We start from the raw sequence: 21,946 nt of genomic DNA, 5'->3' as shown, positions 1-21,946 counted from the left end.
TGCATTTGGTGACCACTCTGGGGCTGTAGTGAGACCAAAGGGCAGGGCTCTGAACTGGAAATGACTGGACCCCAGCCGAAGCGGAGAAATCTCCTGGAGCGTCTGTGAATTTTGATGTGATAGTGCATCCTGAAGATCTATTGAGCACATCCAGTTGTCCTTCTGTAAGAAGGGCAGAATTGACTGAAGAGTGACCATTCGAATCTTGTCTTCCTCACAGACTTGTTGAGTCTGCTGAGATCCAATATTGGTCTCCAGTCTCCCGTCTTTTGGGGACCAAAAGAACCTTGAGTAGATTCCGGCTCTGAATGGTCTGTTGTAACTGGCTGAATGGCTCTTTTTGCAGTAGTTTTGAGACTTCTAACTCTGCAATTTCCCTTAGACCGGTGGTACATCTGGAAGGGAATTTGAGGGGTAGAAAGGACTTTCCTCGAAAGGAATTAAGTAACCCTTGGATATGATCGACTGTACCCATCTGTCTTGAGTGAGGGAGTGCCAGGCTTCTGGGTACAGTGATAATCTTCCCCGACTGCCTCCAAGGAGGGACAGCCGGGCAACATCTCAGGGATGCTGAAAGGGCTTGTCAGAGAGAGGCTCTCTGTTTCCCTGGTTTTCTGGACCCCCTCTGCCTCTAGTGCGGCCTGTTGTTGTTACCCCTCTGCCTCTAGGGGTAAACTGACCATGTGAATCGGCATGACTCCTTGGGATTTGGAACCACATTTTGCCACCTTTCTGTCCTTTGGGGTAAGGTCTAGAAGGGGTGGAAAACGGACTCCTACGGCAGAAAGAGTCTTGCCGTCCTGCTCACACCTGGTCAAAGTTTCCTTCACTTGAGGGCCAAACAAAGCTGACCCATCAAAGGGAGAATTTGTGAAGGACGCCTTAAAGGGATCTGCAAAGTCACATAGCCGCATCCAGGCTTGGCGTCTAAGAGCCACACCTGTACCTGCGGCCCTACTCGCTCCATCAGCAGCATATGATATTAGCCGCATGGAGGAGTTTGCAATGGAATTAAGGGTTCCTAGCTGCGAAGCAATTTTTTCCTGAGCCCCTGCAGTTGTAGGATCCTGTACAACATCACCTAGCTCCTTAAGGATATCCCTTTGGAGTCTGGTGAAGTGACATAGGTAATTCAGCGACCGCATAGCAAAGGTCGCTGAGGAAAACATCCGCTTACCGTACCTATCCATGGTCCTAGAGTCCTTATTAGGAGGATGGACGGGTACGGAAGGATCTGCAAGTTCCTTCTTGGTGGCAGCAGCCACCACCATGGCATCAGCGGGGACACCCTTAGTGAGGAATTGCTTATCACACGGGGCAGTAATAAATTTTGAAGGCCTCCTAGGGACTGGCTCTACAGAGTCAGGAGCAGCCCACGCCTTTCGGGCAATAACCTGCATAAGGGGGTCGAAAGGTGGTGACACCCAGGAGGTGGAGGGCCGAGATCCAAACGCCTCTAGGTATACTGACTCATCCTCAGAGGGATTATTGGTGGGCCAGTTTCCCCTCTGTCTAAGGAGTTCTAGGATGTCTGAGAAGGAGATATCCTCAGAGGGGGATCTTGGGGATCCCTCTGACTCATCTAAGTCAGTATCTGAAGTGATAGACTCGGGGGAGTCTACATGTTTCCACTTACAGGTCCTCTTCCTAGGAGGATCTCCCGAAACATCAGGAGAATCCTCGGAAGAGGGGGATATTCCCAATGGGGAAACCTGAGGCGGAGGATCTCTGGGTCCTGTAGCAAGAGAAGTGGCAGAGATGTCAACAGGCACTATAGAGGGAGGAGCTAAGGGAACAGACTGCTGGCTGATACCCATGGCCAGCACACTCTTCATCACCTCGAATGCTCCCCTCCCAGGAAGGTCCGAGAGAACCCGTTCCGAAGAGCTAGGAACTCCAGGGACCAACGAAGGGAAGTCTCCGAGGCAGATGTCGGAGCAGAGCTCACCAAGGCCGAGGCTCCAAGGGGAAGAGCGGGCTCGGACAAGGGTCCGATGCCACTCACCCCCTCGGAGGAGACCATGGAAGCCCGGCCACCGAATCCCTCTAAGGAAGGTCTCAAGAGGAGATAAGAGTAGAGGCTGAAAGAACAGAAGGGGTATCTGTCCCTCAGCCGTAGCAGTAACCATTCCGAAGACTCCAACTCCAAGCTCTGGGGTAGAGTTGAAGGAGGAACTGCAATGGGGTGTGGACCAATAGCCGTCTGTTGAGACGGACTATGTAACATTTGGGCCAGTGCCTGTGACTTAAGTAATCTACTGACCACTCTCTCTAAATCATGGTCAGAAAGCCTGGATGACCTTGAAGATCGGCTCCGATGGCTCCGTTCGAGGAGAGGTGAAGCCGAGCCGAAAGTATCGGCTCCAAGGAAGGAGACCTAGACCTCTTCCTCGAAGGAGCCATCGGAACCGATGAAACTATTGAACCTGTCGGAGCCGACAACTTATCGGAGCCGACAGGTAGCTGATGCATCGGCTCCAGCCGGAGCCGATACAGCCACAAAAGTAACTGTGTCGGAGCCGATCGGAGCCGACACCGATGCCTGAGCCACATGGTGGTCGGAACCGATCGGAGCAGACACCGAAGTGGTCGAACCAGAATCGGCACCGATAGCCATCGGTGCCGAAGGTTTAGTTAACCAGAATCGGCTCCAGCCGAGCCGATCTCGACTCTGAATGAGTCGGAGCCGAGGCTGCAGGCTTGGACACAGAAGCCTGGGCCTTGGAAGACTTAGAAGTCTTGGATGGAGCCGACTTAGCCGGAGAGCCCTCCGCTTAAGAAGGCCCCTCAAAATCAGCTTATTTCTTCTTTCCTGCAGGACTCTCTGGCTGAAAGAATGACATATAGCACAGGAGTCCTGCAGGTGAAGAGGCCCCAGACAGTACAGGCAAGAAGTGTGACCGTCTGTCAGAGACATTTTCTGACAGCACGAGTCACACTTCTTAAAGCCTGAGACCCTTTCTTTAGACATGGTGTAAAACACAGACACACACACCAGTCAAAGAAATTAAATTAAATGTACCAAAAGGTATAACTAGTAAACACACACACACACCCTAACAGGGGGGGGGGATGGGATGGGTGAAAGTCTGACTAAAAAAGTAAGAAGAGACAGAGAATTTTCTGTCAGAAAAGGTTTAAAACTGATATAAAACTAACAATTAAGGGTTTTTTGTTAAAAGGGGCTAAAATAGCAAAGTAGCAAATCACTTACCAGGAGCTGGTAAAAGGAGGACCTCATCAGTGAAGCGGCAAACGAGATCTGGGTACTTACCGCCTTGCATCATGGGATATGGGGCTGCCTCGAGCTGGTAAAAGTGACTCTCGAGCTTAGCAAGTGCCGAGTCGGAGCCGAGGATCGGCTCCGAACCCATCAAGCAAGAATGAAGGCGAGATTGACAACTTAACATCTGTTTTTCTGGAGTAAGGAAGGCCATCTGTAAACTTGTGTCTAGAAGAGCTCCCAAAAAGGTCATTCGTTGAGAAGGAATCAAATGTGACTTTTTTGTGTTCACTGAGAATCCCAGTAGTAGGAGAAGACGTTGAACAAAATGCAGGTGTTGAAGTAAAAGGTCTTTGCTGTCTGCCTGAATTAGACAGTCGTCCAGATAGGGGTAAATCTGAATCCCCTGAAGTCTGCAGTAAGCTACTACTGGAGCCAGGCATTTGGTAAAAACTCTGGGCGCAGTAGAGAAGCCAAATGGCAGTACAGAGAATTGGAAGTGTCTCGAGCCTGCCTTGAATCTGAGGTGCTTTCTGCATTGTTGCCTTATGGGGACGTGTAAGTAAGCCTCATTTAAGTCCAATGTTACCATCCAAGCATCTTGTGAGAGCATTGGAAGAAGTTGTTGAAGTGTAAGCATCTTGAATTTTGGAATTTCCAAATAGGTGTTTAATATTGAGAGGTCCAGAATAGGTCTCCAGGAGTTTTGTTTTCTTGGGACCAGAAAAAGTCTTGAGTAAAAACCTTTCCCCACCTCTAGAGGTGGAACAGGTTCTATGGCTCTTAAGGCTAATAAAGCGTCCACTTGATTTAAGGCCTCTGTCCATTGATGTTTTGGCAGATCTGGCCAGCCGGAAGGCCTTGGCAGAGTGTGAAAGTGGAATCTGTAGCCTTTCAAAATCACGTCTAACACCCATTTGTCCTGGGTAATGCGAGTCCAATTTTGGTAAAAAAGAGAACGTTTTCCTCCGAGAGGGGCATCCAGGGAAGGAGGACCTGAAGCCCAACAGAGGGAGTCATTGGGTCTGCTTTCTTTGGGTTTGAGGTCTGTCTTCTCCCCTTCTAGGTGAAGAAGCAGTCCACTGTCTAGATCTGTAAGAGACCTGAACCTGCGCCCGACCTCTGGAGCGTCTATATCTTCCCCTTTGAGGCCTGTCAGAAGTGGGAAAAGACCAATTTTTGGAGGGCCAATTTCTAGAAAATCTAGGAGGCTGCACTTGCAAAAAATCTTTTACAGTCTGCATAGACTTGGCTTTTTCTTCCATCTTTTTAATAACCTCCTCAGCCTTAGATCCAAATAAGACATCATGCTGAACAGGGGCATCTAGCAATTTAGCCTTAACTTGTTCAGGCAAATTCTGCTCACGAAGCCAAGCATGTCTCCTGATAACAGTACCAGAGGCAGCAGCCCTGCAAGAAGCCTCTAAGGCATCAAAACCACAATGTAAACTATGTTTGCTAACTTGTTCAGTTGCATGCAACACATCCTGTAATTCCTTGTCCTCAGCACATGCAGGAAAGGTAGAAAGCCTTTGTTTTAAAACAGATAAAAGAAACTGTTGATACTTAAACATGTGAAACTGGCAATTTAAAGCTCTAATAGAAAGGGTAGCTGAAGTATAAACCTTTTGCCCCACCTGTCCAAGGCACGAGAATCCTTTTCAGAGGGATAGGATTCTTAGAGGAGGCGGCCTTAGCAGCCTAGGAACCCCTGAAATAGTTTCAGGATCAGCAGAAGGGTTCTTAAATAAGAATTGATGGGAATCAGGGACCCTGTAAAATCTATCAGGCTTAGAAGGAGCAGGCATGGAATCAGGATTCAAGTTAGCTTCAGAGAAGGCATCATCCACAATGTCAAGTACAGGAGGAATAGCTAAAGGCCTGTGTTGAGGGAGAAGAAGAAATTCCCTAAGTCTCTTTTTGGAAGCAGAATAATCCTGACCTTCCCAATGAAAATGCTCCCTCATCTCATGCAAGGTTTCCCCAAAAGAGAAATCATCTTCAGGGGGAGAGGCAGAGGGAACAGAATCCTCTGCATCCGAATCCTCATAAGGAGGAAAAGAGTAATCCTGATCAGAGGAAGAAACAGAAGATACAGAAGCCTGATCAGAGGAATCATAAGGGATATCCTGTCTAGGCCTTTTCTCAGGAGGAGGGTGAGAGCCCCTAATCATAGTTAATAAATCCTCAGCCATCCGTAGTAATTGCTTCTGAGTCTTAGGAGCTGAATCCGAAGAAGCTTGAGCAGAAAGTCTGGGTTTAACAGGAGTCTTTGACTTAGCCTTTGTCTTTGTGGAAATAGTAATATGTGAAGGCCTGAAGACCCCCTCAGAAGCCGGTACCTGCACAGCGGTTCCGGACCCATCTGAAGGAGCGACGTCCGAAGGTCCTGCAGCAGACAAATTACTAGGCCTAGATGGCTCCCCATGGGAGTCCGTGTCGGCCATCGGTTCTGAAGTGGCGGACGACAGGGGCTGCAAAAGCGCCTCACTGACGACCGCTGAACCCGAAGCTGGCTCTGGCTGCAAAGTATCCTGTTTGGACCTTGGAGGCCTGTCCTTGTCTTTGCGTTTCTTCTGTATTCCGGTAGTCGGTAAAGTATCCGACGACATCCTATAATTAAATCGCCTACCGAAGTAATTCAAGGCCCAATCGTACCTACGCTTGATAGTGCGAGAATTAAACCTGGCACAGAACCGACAGCAAGAAACATCGTGGTCAGGGCCTAAGCAAGGTAGACAGTAAGAGTGGAAATCTTTATGAGGTATTTGTTTTCCACACGATACACAATTATTAACTTTTTCTGACATCGGAGGAGCAAGAAAAAAGTTTCAACGGGTACTTAGCTTTGAGAAGAGAAGTAGAAAACTTCGGACCGACGACAATCACACCACGTTGTCTTGAAAACGCCAACCAACAACTAGCGAACTGCTTTGCACCGCACGGCAAGAAAGACTGGAGAAGATGGCGTCAGGTGTCAGCTTTATACCCTTGCGTTCTGACGTCAGGGTACTTGCTGATACAGCCGATGCCGGACCCAGACTTTGATATTCTGGCCGACCTCGGGCTGCCTGCCGGCAGGAGTACCCTACAGTTATGACTGCAACAGTGAAACACGAAGAACATCACACAAACACTTCAGATGCAGTGCAACCTAGAGCACTTGAGTTGTAGCAATATTAAGGCAATTACAGTTATAATAAATGCTCTGAAATATACTCTATATTTCCAAAATGTTTGAGAAGCACAGTCAGAACACAAGGAGGTTCAGGCAGAAAAAAAAAAAAAAAAGTTTATTTATTTATTTATTTATTTTTTTTAAAGGGGAAAAAAGAGAAACAAAAGGCCTTATCAAATGTTCTCTCTGTACTAGGTAGAAAGACTAAAAAGCAGACAATAAAAGTGCTATATATTAATTGTTAAAAACAATAATCTGTATAAATAATCGAAAAAAAACAGGATACTTGTATATCTCAGCTAACAGCTGCGGTCAACAACTCTTATCCACTCTACTCAGTGTGTATAGCAATGTGGGTTTCCTCTGGGTGCTCCATTTTCCTCCCACATCTAAAGTCCTGCAGTAGGTGGACTGAACACTGTACAGTGGCTATAGGTTTGAGTGTGCGTGTGGAAGAAAGTACAGTTGTGCACTCTTTCCATAAAATGTATATGTTAGAGTGTATTCACTATTGCAGTCATCACACTTGGGTTATCTGCCTGCAGGTAGCCCTCAGTCAGCCCGAATACTAGAGACTTAGTAGTTCTGCGTCAGATGTTGTCGCTCCATGACTGACATCAGGTCATCATGGGTATAAAAACAGGCAGCTGATGCCATTACATCAGTTTTTCTTGCCCCAAGTGTCAGGAGCCCCCAAATAGGGAGCTAAGCTATGGTGGGGAAAACACCACCAGGAAAAAGTAAATACCAATACCCCAGAAGGGGTGAGTAATAGCCATAGAGAGGAGAGAGAGTGAGAGAAAATTGGGGGGCTGGAGGGAGGGAAACCAGGACTGCAACAGTGAATATACTCGAACATCTACATTTATGTGTACACAACTGTACTATGTTCTTTGTGTTTCACTGTTGCAGTCATCACACATGGGTGGATTCCCAAAGCTGTAGAAGGGTGGAGACAGTCAAGAAGAGTTAGGGCTGGCTAGTATGCCTTGCAGGTCTGCTGTAGCAAAACTTGCTCTGGATTTGGAACAGATAGGCAGGTGGTAATGCTTGGTGAAGGTCTGTGTAGAACTCCAGGTAGCAGCTTCCAGGATGTCCCTGGTAGGGACTCCCCTGAGAAATGCTGTAGTGGTAGAAGTTGCCCTAGTGGAATGTGTTCTGACCCCCTGAATAGTTGGCTTCCCATTGTGCTTGTAGCAGAAATGGATGCGGTGTGCTATCCATTTGGAAATAGTTTGTTTTGAAACAGCCTTGCCCTCTACCCCTACTGCAAAGCTGACTAGTAACTGGTCAGATTTTCTGAAAGGTTTAGTCATATCAAGGTAGAATCTGAACTGTCTGTGCAAGTCCAAAGAGTGCAGTATCCTTTCCCCTTTATTTTGAGGCTCACCGAAGAAGGTTGGCAAATAGATGGATTGGTTAAGAGCCACACTGGACGCCACTTTAGGCATAAAGGAAGAGTTAGTCCTGACAGAGTCCCTGTCAGCATGAAAATAATGAAGGTTCCACAGCCATCAGTGCGTGTAGCTCACACACTCTTCTACCTGAAGTGATGGCTACAAGCAAGGCTGTTTTCCAAGAGAAGAATTTTTAACTCTCCTGACGCAGAAGGTTCAAAGGGGGGAAGCGTGAGCTTTTCCAGTACAAAGTTAAGGTCCCAAGCAGGGGTGGGTGTTCTCCTTGGTGGCCTTAAGTGGTTTGCTCCTCTCATGAACTGTTTGATAAGAGGGTGCGAGAGGAGAGGTGGCTCGGTGTTGTAATCAGCAGAAATGGCTGAGGCATGTATCTTAATGGAGGAGAAGGACAGGCCTTGGTGGAGTAAATCTGCAAAGTAATCCAGGATTAGAGGCAGGAAGGCAGTGTTGTGTCCTCTCCTTTATACTGAATCCATGAGCAGAACCTTTTCCACTTTTCAGCATAGGATTTTCTTGTACTGGGTCTTCTGGCTTCAAGAATGACGTCCAGCACCTGCTTGTTTAGGGTTACTGAGGGAGAATTGTGGCACCGGTGTCAGGCTGTGCAGGAGTGGATACCACTGCTGGCGTGGCCAGTCCGGGGCAATCAGAATTGTCCTTGGTCTGTTTTGTTTTATCTTGAGTAATACTCTTGAGAGAAGGGGCAGGGGGGAAAAGGCATAGATTAAGAGATTTACCCACTGAAAAAGATAGGACATCCACTTTCCAGGCCCTGCTGTGAGGACTCCTGGTGCAGTATTTGCTGAGCTGATAGTTGTAGGGGGAAGCAAAGGGATCCACCTCTAGGGTCCCCCATTTCTTAATCAGAAGGTTAAAGGTGCTGGGATCCAATTGCCACTCGTGTGGGTCTAGGAGATTTCTGCTTAAGTCGTCTGCCAGTGAGTTTTTGTTTGCCTGGCAGGAACTGAGCTTGCAGATGGACTTGAATGTCCAAGGCAGTGTTCCACAGGGCCATGGTGAACCTGCAGTTGTCCTGGAAACGGAAGGGATATGAAAGCTGTCAGGGCATTCTGTACAGCTAGCATCTCTTTTTGGTTGATGTGCAGATGCACTTGACTTGGGCTCCAATGGCCCTGAATACATTTGCTGTCCATGTGTGCCCCCACGTATAGTCTGATGCGTCTATGGTTAGGGTCTGGGTGGCGTGGGGTTGAGTAAATGGCAGTCCCTTGTTGTGGTTGCATGCTTCTGCCCAACAAAGGAACTCTGTCCTTAGACAGGGTATGATAGGAATGACTGTTTCCAGGTCCAGAGAATGTTGGCACCAAAGACTTTTTAAGTACCACTGAAGTTTTCTTATATGCAGTCTTGCATATGGAATTAGTGTACATGAGGCCATGAACCCTAGGGCTTGCAGTATTTTTCTTGTGGATAGCCGGGTTCTGGTGGCCATTTGTTTGAAGTAGTCTGTCAGACTTGTTTTTCTGAAGTGAGGAATGCCATCTGGGAAGTTATGTCCAAGCTTGCTCCCAGGAATACAATCTTTTGACAGGGTACCAGTTTTGATTTCTTTTCGTTGATGGTGTACACCAGGGAAGTGAGAAGTTTTTCACAAATGTCAGGTGCTGCAGCAGCAATTCCTGTCTGTCCGTCTGAATCAGGCAGTCATCCAAGTACGGGTAAATTTGGATATTTCTCTGCCTGCAGTATGCAATGGCTGGATCCAGGCATTTTGTGAATACTCTGGGCACAGTAGATAAGCCTAAGGGAAATGCAGAGAACTGATAGTGCATAGATCCTGCCGTGAAACGTAGATACTTCCTGCATGACTCCCTTATGGGGATGTGCAGATAAGCTTCTTTTAAGTCTAGGGTGATTAACCAGGCATCCTTGGCTAGCATAAGAAGACGTTGTTGTAAGCATTTTTAATTTTGGTACCACCAGGAAGGTGCTGAGAATTGAAAGATCCAGGATTGGGTGCCAATTGCCCTCTTTCCTGGGTACCAGGAAGAGTCTGGAGTAGAATCCTACTGCGAAGGATGTCGTGGGTCTGGGCCTAAACAGGTGACGCAGTAAGAATGAAAATCTCTGAGGTATTTGCTTTCCACAGGCAAGACAACTGTTAACTTTTTCTGACATCATCGGTTAGAGTAAGAAAAAAGGATCCCCAACGGGGTAGTTAGCTTTAGAAGACTTCAGGATTATTCAATTCGTAAACGAAAATTCAGCTAGTGGCCAGCCAGCACTTGCTAACTGCGTCTGCTTCAGGCTCCTCGGCAAGAAAGACTGATGTAATGGCGTCTGCTGCCTGTTTTTCCACCCCTGGCGACCTGACGTCAGTCCTGGAGCGACAGCATCCGATGCAGAAATATTAAGTCTCTGGTATTCGGGCCGACTGAGGGGTACCTGCAGGCAGATAACCCAAGTGTGATAACTGCAACAGTGAAACACAAAGAACATGTAATGCGGCAGGGCCAGCCACGTGGCACTGTAAACCATGGCTGTAGATGATTATCACTACTGAAATGACACCCCAACCCCGTGTAACAATGGTAAAAAGGGGCTGTGGATGGATATGTATAATATTAGGTATATTGCTTGTATCCTATTTAATATCTGCTCTTCAAATACTAATATTTTGTTAGAATGCCGAACAGTACTGCATATTATTATTATTGTATTTATTACACACTTTGTGTAATCCTTACTATAATGTTTATTACCTTTTATCTGTATCTATAAGCAGAGTCTGAAATAGGTCTTGATGGCGCAGTGATCTACCCAGGACAACAAATTTAAATAACAAAAACATACATAACATCTAATACACTGTGCCCATTTCTAGCAGCCATAAAGAAAAATGAATGTTAAGCTCATAGACAATAACGGTAATAGGAAGGTGAAGCCAGAGGTAAATGAAAATCGTTAGTCTGAGAACTTTAAGAAAGGTGGACGTGGCTTACATTACAGGGTAAGGGTAACATCTGGGAAAGGGGCAGATAAGGAAGTTTGGGACATAATGACACACAACTGGCATTTCAAAAATTCAGAGAAAGACGAGGAATCCCTCTGGAACAAATTTCTTCGTGGCATGGTAAGAATATAGGTCAATAAAATGACCAGCAGATGACCGAAACAGATAAAAGGAAGAAGAGGATAAGGGTATAAGAAATGTGACTGTATAGCAGCTAATGTACTGATCTGAAGATATGTTGGGTAGATATGAGGAAACAGGGAGGGATTGTGCAGCTGTACACTCACTAATGAAGTGATCTGCAGATACCTGGGGTAAATGTGAGGAAGGACACGTATGAGAAATGTCGATGTACACGAGCTTATGACCTGATTTGCTGGTAACCAAGACAGATATAAAGAAGGACTTGGCAGGACAGGATAGTAGCTGTAAGTGAGTTAATAAATTGATTTGTAAATGCCTCAGACAGATGTACGAAGGGGGGGGGGGGTATTGAGATGTTTACCTGTACAGGAGTTAATGAAATTATGTGCAGATTCCCAGGACAGGTACAAGAGGGACACAGCTAGGATATGGGAAGTGGCCCTATAAGAGTAATTTGTAAACACCGATGTCTTTTTGCAGGCTCCATCTGTTTCTCCATCAAGAATTCCATATTTTGTAGATATATAATTCTGTGTTAAAGTACATTAATAAAGATTCTTTCTACATATATTACTAAAACATTAAGATACTGACTGTATCTTTAAAGTAATTATAAAAAGCTTTAATTTATCTGTTTATTTCATAACATGAAAATGGTTAGCATTCATATTCAAAAACTATAGAGTGGGAATAGGGTGTTTATTATGAGAACTAGATCAGTTCTAAGGGAAAAAGTGAAGAGCAGACTTTGTGGAGTCGAGAATGGTTTAAACCCAATTAAGCGGCGCTGCCCGATGCTGCGCTATGCGCAAAATCGTGCAAAGCCGCGCTAAAGCGGGTTATATACAGGGGCACTTGAAAGAGCTAGAAATTGGCCCAAAACGGCCAATAGACTACCAGATTCGTGTGCTGGGAACACTCCTCCAGGGATAGATAGGCTGCTCCAAGCTCCCCACTGCCACTGGTGAACAAAGAAGCCTCCCTTTATCCAAGAAAGGAAATGGGCAACACAGGAACTTTCCAAAAGTCCAGAATACAGCAAAGCCTGTATTTGGACTTCTCTAGGTCAGGAAAGATGGGAAACAAGGATAATTTTTTTTCTTTTTTTCCCTTTTTGCAACAAACAGCAGGAAAGTGCAATAAATATGTAACACAGCATTCATATTCAAAAACTATGCTGCCTGAAAAGAACCCCTCATCTTATACCTAGCTACCATAAAAACAAACTTACCAGTCTCTGTGTGACTTTTCTGCTTTCTTATAACTGGAGTATATATCTTTTTATAGCAATTACTCTTCTGTGACAGACTCACCACCTTGAACTTGGTTTTGATGGAAAGTTAGTTCTATATTTTTAAAGTTGATGTTTGCAGCTGTTATTAAGTATGCATACATTTCATCCAGATTTACATTTTTTTATGTACAGGGATGCTTTAGTTTGGAAAACAAAATAAAGCCATCCAGCAGAAGTTTTATGATATTTTTAATATCTTAAAAAAATTCTCAAGGAGATGGGACTCAGTGTCACATTCACAATGAATTATTCTCAAAATATAATAAAAAGAATGATCAGTCTAGCATTATTATAATCATAAAAGAAGTGATACAACAATAAATTGAGTTCAGTCAGAGATCATTGCAACAGTCATGGGAAAAAAAAAAACACTTTTATACATGGCCCTACCTCTGGTTGTATGTACTTCTGAAGGCCGAAGTGCTTTGCATACATCCTGAAGTATTTCATAACCTTGGAATGGTGCATGTAAACTGCATAATCATCAGGAACTGGGAAATCGCTGAAACACAACATTTCTTTTGATGTGTTAATGATGACAGACTTGTAGATACTGGCAGTATTAAGGTCTGGTGTTTCCTGCAGAAACATATCATACAGAATACAAATAATTAAGAAATGAAAATTATTTTGCAGATTTTGTGAATGAAGCCAAGAAAAAAGTCAAAATCTAGAGGAGCACATGAAAACATTCTTGTCTTTCTAAGATGCTGAAATTCAAAAGCCCACTTTCAGAGCCCTTCACCTCTCAGAAAACTTCCTAAAGTACAATCTGTGAAGTAATTTTATGTTTACATCAATGAAAGGAAAACTCCAAATAGTATAGCTCCTACTGGAAGACATCCCAAACGTCCTAGAATTGTTCATAAACTGCCTGGCTTCTTCAAAGCACACTGTAGCAGTGAGGCTAAGGTAATCACACCCAGTGCCTTACCTGGGATGGGATGTCATCAGCATTAATAACTTATTTATTTGCTTGTTTATTTAATTTTCTTACTTCTTAAAAAAAGGTAGATGCATACACAGGGAATGAAAATGACAAAGAATAAAAGAATCACAGGAAGAGTATGGATGGTATGTACTTAAAAGCAAACTACAGATGTGCCACCTTTTGTTCTGGTAGATTCTATAGACCTCTCTATCACAAACGTCCACCTTCTTAATTTTTTTCATTACTAAAGAACACTGCTTCAGAATAAGCATTTTCAAGAAAAGAATGCACTCTACTGGGCAAGCATTTCACCATTCGTGGGTTTAACCAAGCAGCTGGGCTGATCTGTGGGAACTCTTTTCAGCTTTGTCAGGGTTACAAAGAAAACCTAAATTCAGAATAAGAAGATGAGAACAGACTTATTAATAGAAAGATAATATAGTTATCTGTTCACAGACAGGTATATTTCCTGGCAAGTAGTATTTAAGTAATAAGAGAGAAAAGATTCAGACCAGCAGCTGATACAAATAAGAACATTGGTTTACTGTTGCATGAAGGCACTAACAGATCACTTCAGCAGAGAGACATTCTTATGCCTTGGATATACCCAGGAGTCAGAAACTGCCCATACTCTAGGTGGTGCTACTGGTGTTGTATTATGTGGTAGATGATTCCACATGTGGGGACTGTGGCATACAGATATGCAGCCTTAGCTATGACAGAGATGACTTGGGTTTGATTAGCCGCTTGTGCATTGGGAAGGTCTCAGGTAGGGAAGATGGGATTGAGTGGCTGAGACGGGGTCAGCCATCTTAGAGGGAGGTAAGCAGTGTGACCCACTGCACCACTGATCCTCAACACGTGCAGAATGATAACTATTGGCAGCTACTGTCTCACTGGGGCTCATGCCACATGTAAGCCAGAAGAGCATTCCTCACTGCATATAGAGACGTGAGGGACATCCTAAGCAGAAGCTTAACAGCCACTATACACAGTAGAGAGAAATTAGGCCAGGTAAGGGAGAGGGATCCACAACAGTTGGCAGACTGACCCACTCATTAGCCGAGGGTCTTGCATCTGGCAGAAAAATAATGGGTTGAAGGGCTATTGCTCTTCCCGGGGCATGAATGAGCCTACCTTTCACAATATCTGGAAGAATGAGTGGCTCAGATGGCTGCAGGAAGGGGAGCCTCTGGGGGTGGTCATGCAGACAAAAATGTGATACCACGTGTGGTCTGTGGGATGTCATTAAGATGTTGTTTAAACAATGTTGTGAGTGTAGCGAAGGACCTGACATTGTTGGAAGTGGAATTCCAAAAAGTAATGGCTACATTACTGGGAATGGGCTACATCAGTGGCTGTAGCAATTATGTGGGATTTTCAAGGACAATTGAGACTCGGTGACTGAATGAAAGTACAGGCTGCAAACAAGGGCAGGACTGTGTAAAGATACACTTCGTAAGTAACTAATACCAATAGTAAACTTACAATTTGGGAAGTCAACCATCTGGCTAATTACTGTGTCAATAATACGAGTCTGTATTACTTTGTCGAAATGTCATTTTAGCGAATATCTATTTATCAAACCATTTTGAGCGAAAGCTCACTTCATACGTTCATAGGTGTTTACTAGGCAAAAACCACAAGGGCCTTTTTAAGCCTAGCCATGCATCCCAAATCTTGGGCAAATTCTGATACCCTTGATAAGTGTCAGCAGGGGCTTGGGGGATGAACCATTTACAAGCTAGGGCCCAGGAGATGAAACATGTACAGGTTGTCTGTGTCTATTAGAGACATAGGTGCCAAACCAGAGATGAATTTCCTGTTCCCCATCCAATTGTCCAAGTTGCACTTGAATTGGGTTAGGGAGAAACTCTGCCTTACATGGATGGGGAGGCTGTTCCAGAGAAGGGGTCATCTCTGGGATACATACCCGTCTCTCCACCAGGTCTTATTTATATCATAGGCAAGGTTAAAGTCCTTAGAACGGATAATTCTGGTGCTGTTTGTTTTGTGGATATGCAGGAGGTCCAGAGTGGGGGCTGACAATGCCCTGTATATGTCAGGCATAGATCTCCCCTCAAAAGCCTGTAGGAGACAGAATATAGGGATAGAGCCTTAAGGCGGTCTGCATAGGATATTTTACTTAAGCCCTGTATTCTTTTAGTGAGGAACCTCTGTGGATGTTCCAGTTGTTGGACATGCCTGGTTAGGTACTTACCAAAGGGGGCATTGCACTCAATGATACGTCTGATGAATGCCAAACAGTGGAACAATGGCTTCCTTGGACTTAGAATGCCATCCATGCCTTTGTTTACAAGTTGCGCAACATAGAATGATTTCCTCACTACTACAGGCAAATGATGGTTAAAGTCTAGATTACTATCTGTGTGTATCCCTAAGTCCCTGACATCTGGGTCAAATCTAAGGGGCATGTTGTCAATATGATAATTACCACTGCCAAACAGTGGAACAATGGCTTCCTTGGACTTAGAATGCCATCCATGCCTTTGTTTACAAGTTGCGCAACATAGAATGATTTCCTCACTACTACAGACACATGATGGTTAAAGTCTAGATTACTATCTGTGTTTATCCCTAAGTCCCTGACATCTGGGTCAAATCTAAGGGGCATGTTGTCAATATGATAATTACCAGGGGTAGACAACTTCCCATAGGATACTATTATGCATTTTTTGGCATTTAGTTTTAGTCCATGGCTCTGACAGCAGTTGTTTGTCTGTGTTAGCACCAGTTGGAGAATATTTGTGTCAGTGTGTGATTCAATGACAGCTCCTAATTTGCAATCATCTGCAAATTTAATCAGCCAGAGACCACTGACACTGGGCTTGACTTCAGAGAAGTAAATGCCAAAAAGGAGCATCCAAAAACTGATCTTGGAGGGACTCCACTTGTGACTGGCCTCTTTGTGGAGGTGGACTCGCAAATTCTAACTTCCTGGGTCCTGTGTGCGAGCCAGTTGTCTATTCGCTGAGTGACATATGAGTTTGTACCTAACCTCGAGTTTGTCAACAATGCCAGAGTGTAATATTGTGTCAAATGCCTTGACCAGGTCAAGGTAGACAATGTGAACCATTTTGCCCTCATCCATTGCTGTGGTAACTTTCTCAAAGAAGCCCACCAGGTTGAGTTGGCATGATCTGCCCTTGACGAAACCAAACTGGATTGGGTCCCAGTGCCTGGAGGTTTACTATATCACTACTGATCATTTCCGTGATAATTCTGTGCATGGCTTTACATACAAGACTAGTGAGACTTATGGGTCTGTAGTTGGCCCACCTTTGTGCAGAGGGATGAATGTTGCTGCTCATAGGTGTACTAGGCTAATGGCACTGGAGTCTTTACAAGCCTAGCCCACAGAAGTGCCCTGGCATCATGCTGCCTGACGTTGGTTTCCAGTACCTCTATCAAGTGGAGCCACTGCAGTGACCCCCGGGGTAAACTTTATTTCCCATCCACTCATCAAGATTTCTCTTAAAGAGGACCAGTGAGGTTCTCTGGCACATGTATGGGAAGTCTATTCCAGAGCATGGGCAATCTCTGGGGTATGAACCTGTCCCTTCAGTATGTTCTGTTGATTGTGGTAATGATGTTGAGGTCTCTGGATTGCGTGGTGCAGAGGGATTGGGATTTCTTTAGATGTGGCATTTCTAACAGAGCTGGGTAAGACATGGCTTTGTAAGCCAAGCAGACATTGCCTCTTAGCAGACGATATGAGATGCATAATAACTGCAGTTTTTTTTGTCTGTCCATGTAGGACATATGTTTAAGGCCTAGGATCCACTTCATGAGGTACTTTTGTGGCCTTTCCAGCTGTTGCATGTGTCTAGTGAGGTACATGCCAAATGGGGCATTATACTCGATGATTGGCCTAATGAGGGAAGAGTAGAGAGAGATGATGACCTCTTTCTTCCTGGATGCAAAACCCTTGGTAATGAGATATGCCACACAGGACTTTCTGACCACAGTGGCAATGTCGTGATTGAAGGAGACATTGCTGTCAACTTGTGTCCCCAGATCTCTTATAATGCCTTCAGCATTCAGTGGGCTCCCATCAATGTGGTAAATTAGTGGGAAATTAGTTTTCGCAAAGGGAATGACTATGCATTTTTTGGCATTAAGCTTAAGGCCATGGTTTCGACACCAGTCATTGGTCTCAGTGAGGCCTTTCTGTGGGATGTCTACATCACTTGAGGAGTTAATAATGGCTCCCAGCTTGCAGTCGTCTGCAAACTTAGTCAGCCAGAGTCCCTCGGTGTTGGCCTGGACTTCAGAGAAGTAGATGCCAAACAGGAGAGGACCCAGGACTGATCCCTGTGGAACTCCACTCGTGACTGGTCTGCAGTCTGACTTGGAGTCCACTACTTTCACATTGTGGGTTCTATCTGTGAGTCAATTTGCAACCCACCTAGTAAGATATGGGTTGTTGCCTAGTTTGGTGAGTTTATCAATAACTCCTGAGTGGGGAATGGTATCAAATGCCTTGGCCAGATCAAAGTTGGCTGTATGAACTGCCTTGCCCTCATCCACAGCCCTAGTGACTGACTCAAAGAAATCAACCACGTTGAGTAGGCATGATCTACCTTTCACAAAACCAAACTGTGTGGGATCTAGAGTTTGGGGATTCCCTATATCTTTGTTAATTAGGTCCATGATGATGTGCTCCATAGCCTTACATGCTACACTCGTCAGGCTACTGGGGCAATAATTCCCAGGGTCTGTAGCAAGCTAATGGGGCAATAATTCCCAGGGTCTGTTGACCCTCCCCCTTTATGGAGAGGGATGACTGTAGCAGTGCACCATTTGGTAGGGACAAAGCCTGAGGTGAGGCTGTGATTGAAGAGGGCACACAGATGTGGTGTCAGTTCACTTTGTAGTTCATGTAGAACACATCCAGGGATATTGCTGGGTCCCATGGAAACTCTTTTCATGGCCTTGGACAATGCAGCTTTAACCTGTGCTGCAGTGATCCTGGGTGCCTTGCATTCTTCTGGTATTGTGATTGGTCCTTTATCGGGGGGGGGGGGGGGGGTAAGGTTGGCACTGCATCTGTCAGCCAGTATGTTGGCAATATCTGTTGGTTCAGTATAGGAGGTACCATTGTGCAGTAACTCAGAGAAAACCCAGTTATTGCCGTGGAGATTCCTGATACAACTATAGAAGGCTTTGTAGTTGTTTTTAGTCTCTGCTGCAATTCTGCCTTCATAGCTGGTTTTAGGGGTTTTGATGAGGGATCTCAGCTTTTTGTTGAGGCTAATAAGGGAGTTCACCTTTTTCTGCAACTGTTTCTTCCTTCTGTTGTAGAGTTTATTAATGGTAGGGGACCACCAGACTGGCTTTCTTTTTTTGGAGGACAGTGTCTTAGTTCTGTTGGGTATGGCTAGTTCCATGCATTTCTGTACGTGTTCGTACAGTGCATTGGTGTATGATTCGGCATCATAGTCATGCATTTATTTTCCATTGACATGGGTGCCGTGAACTTAGCCACCTCTGTTTTTAGGAGCCCAAAGTCGGCTTTGGAGAAGTTTTTCATGGTGGTTACCTTTGCGGAGGGTGTAGGTGAGATGTGGATTTCCATGGTGGTTAGTTTGTGGTCAGATCTAACCAGGGAGGAATTGATTTTTGGCAAGGAGCAACAGTTGCCCATGTTAGTAATAACCCGGTCAAGGATGTTGCTTCCTCTAGTGGGGGTAAGAATGAGCTGGTCCATGGCATTGGAACTGATTCCAGGAAGTGTTGGGGCAGTGTATTGGTGCATGAGTAATATTTCCAGTTGATGGGGGGTAGTTGAAGTCACCTAGTATGAGTGTTGAGTTGGACCCTAATAGTTTCCAGGATGCTTAGGAATGTGGAATGAGAGTCTTGGGACATGGTTGGGGACCTATAGCAGGCTACAACCTGAATCGCTGTCTTACCCAATGTTAGTTGTACCTGACGTATCTCAGATGTGTTATGCTGAGCTACTAGTCTGGAGGTGTGCATATCCTTTATGAATATGGAGACACCACTGTCTTTGAAGCTTCGGTCCATCTTCTGAGCCGAAAGATGTGGAATGTGTGGAATGAGCCTGGTAGTGCAGGGGTGCTTTCTGCTGCTTTAAATCAGGTCTTCGTTACAGCACAAATGTCAATGTTCTCCATTTTGAGGAGTGCTTCGTGCAAGTGCATCTTGAGATTTAGACTTCTAGCATTGAGCAGCATGACCATCAGATTGCATTTATAGCTGTTACGGTGGTAATTTGGTCTTTGGAATATCGCCTAAAAAGGCACTATAGGGGAGGCTAGAGCCTTATCCAGTATCCGGAAACCCAGGGGTGACAAATGCAGGCCATCTCTGGCAAAGCATCAAGGTCTGTCAATCATGTCATCCCAAGCAGACAGATACTGGATTCCCTTAGAATGACACCAGAAACTTAGGCAATTGTTGAAGTCAATAATTTTCTGCTTGCACTGCGGTATCATTCTGGGCATCGGTAGGATGCTGCTCAGGGCTAGGGTCGTATCTGCCTGGGCCACATAATCTGAGAGCTCCCCCATGTCTCTTTTCATGTAGTTTAGGGAGGTGCATCTCAGGTCATTCACACCCACATGGACAGTGACAGTCATATTTGTGCTTGTTGTGGAGTGACCCGAGTGCATGTGCTATGTGTCACATTCTGGCACCTGATAGACAGCTGACTGCTACTAGGCATACAGGTCAGGAGACCATTAAGGAGCCTAATCTAGATACCAAATTGCCCCACAACACTGTGCAATTAGGTGACAGAATAAGCAAATAAAAGGTGGAAAGATTCAAATCCTGTAACCTTGGCAAAGGAAGCACTCCACAGGTGCATGTAGATAGTTGTCCACCGGGTTCTGTCCCTTGATCTGGCATCCTTCACAAAGGCTCTTGGAAATGGAAAAGGAAACAAGGAAAATAAAAGTTTTTTTTTTACATTTGTAGCAGTCAGTTGCTACAGTTTACTTTATACCAACCACATACAGCATGGAGCACTACAGTCCTCTATTTTCACTGCAAATACAATACTGGCATTTTTGTAAATGCCAATATGTACTGAAGAACGTCTGGGATCGGATGATTGCACCCTGTGAAGATATGTGATGGCTGCCAGCCTAGCTAGATAGAATTTTGTAGATAATTCTGTCATTTGTACATAATGTAGGCCACAGGCTTGTTCTCTTAGATGTGAAAAGACTGTATTGGATGTTGAACTGAAAAAAATGTAACAGTGCATTCTGCTATAAGAAAGCTGATAAGTCAAGCATTGTGAAATTCTCTGATCTAAAACTCGGAGCCAAGATGTCTAGAGGGAGGCATTCTGCCTGTTGTTTTGAGGCCAGAGTTAATGGCTTGAATGTACATGTATAATGTCTTTTATTGCTCTGGCTTTCTGACCAGCTGCAAGATCAAAAGGGCTATTAACCTCAGAGTTTCTGGTAGCCTGGGAACCAGAAAGAAAAGATGTAGTTTGAAATGAATCAGTAGCACTGTGTTATCAATTTAAGGACAGAAAGAATGAGGCATATAGCATTTGTCTTCAGAACATCCAACTCACCAGCACTCTGCCTCTGTTCTATATGTAAGTTTATTTTAGAACTGTGTTTTCTCTTAAATATAGCTAGGAACTAGGAAGATTAGATTAGCTTTTCTTTCTGTACTGATGTCAGAACTTTTCTTAAGTATTATTTTAAGTATTTGCCTGTGATCTCTGAACTCTTGACTAGCACTGTGTAGTAAGAAGTATTGTCTTGTGTTTTTATTTATTAAATATGTGTTAAACTTTCAACTGTGGCTGTTTTGTGTAGAGATAATTTAAGCTCTAAGAGTACACTACATGTATTTAGTGATATTGTACAAAGCCACTCCAATAGCCTTGCTGTTCAGTCACACTTAGCATTTGGATAATATTGCACAGTATAATTGGACACCCTTTCATAAGAGCCTTTTGGTAGCTGATACATATTAGTGGGTGGTGGCAAGTGGTACTACTGTATAGTCTGAGTAAAAGAGGCACAGCTGGAGAACCTGTGCCAGCCTTCCCCAGGAGTGTCTGTGTGGTTGTATGCGTGTGTCAGCTACTTGGGCAGGGACAAGAAGCACTAGTTGGACAGAGTGGGTGTTGGAGGTTTTAGCTTGATCACTAGGCTGAGATCTGGACCCTATATCTGTGCCAGTGGGAAGTCTTATTGGGGACCTGGAGAGAAAGGGAGAAACAAGCCCCAGACTGACTGTGATCTCTGTGTGCTCTTAAGGGAAATTGTATTTTACTGTGTGTATATTTGTTATCCTCCCCTATGTGGACGCCCCTCACTGGTGTTAGTGGTGAGGATTGAGGCTGCTTGATTGCTGGGCCAGTGCACGGGTGTCACATATTAATTGTTTGGCAGTGGTGGGATATCCACACCACATATTAATTGGTTGGCAAATACTAATTGGCTTGTGGCAGTGTGGGTAGTGTGAATTCCTGTAGCTTGTGTACAGTGATCACTGAAGGTGGTTTTGTACTCTAAATCAGCCACGCAATGAATACTCAGAGTTCAGATCACAACTGTTTTATTTCTTTTGTTAGCTTAGATTGTCAGGGAGAGCAGGCAGCATGTCAGCAGAGGAGTACAGAAAGCTGACAAGGAGGCAACTGGCTGAGATGTGCCAAGCTAGGGGACTAGTGCATGGAAACCTGAATAAGGCAGACATGACTGCAGCTTTGGTCAGAGCTGCATCAGAAAACAGCAACAAGGAGGACGATCAGACTGGCAGTGGAGA

The 21,946-nt window shown here is 44.8% G+C and overlaps 1 protein-coding gene across 1 annotated transcript in view; it reads right to left on the bottom strand.

The window, feature by feature from the left end:
* LOC122814149 (flavin-containing monooxygenase 5-like) overlaps positions 1–21,946 on the bottom strand; it is a 704,592-nt gene that overhangs the window by 526,403 nt on the left and 156,243 nt on the right. The window contains exon 2 of the mRNA XM_044086762.1: positions 12,619–12,807. Coding sequence (XP_043942697.1) covers positions 12,619–12,807 — 189 coding nt within the window. The remainder of the gene's footprint in view (positions 1–12,618; positions 12,808–21,946) is intronic.

The sequence above is a fragment of the Protopterus annectens genome, chromosome 10.part0, assembly GCF_019279795.1.
Source record: "Protopterus annectens isolate FY-2018-M chromosome 10.part0, PAN1.0, whole genome shotgun sequence".
NCBI lineage: Eukaryota > Metazoa > Chordata > Ceratodontiformes > Protopteridae > Protopterus > Protopterus annectens.
Note: the sequence above shows the minus strand (reverse complement) of the source record. Positions and strands in the feature narration are given on the sequence as shown.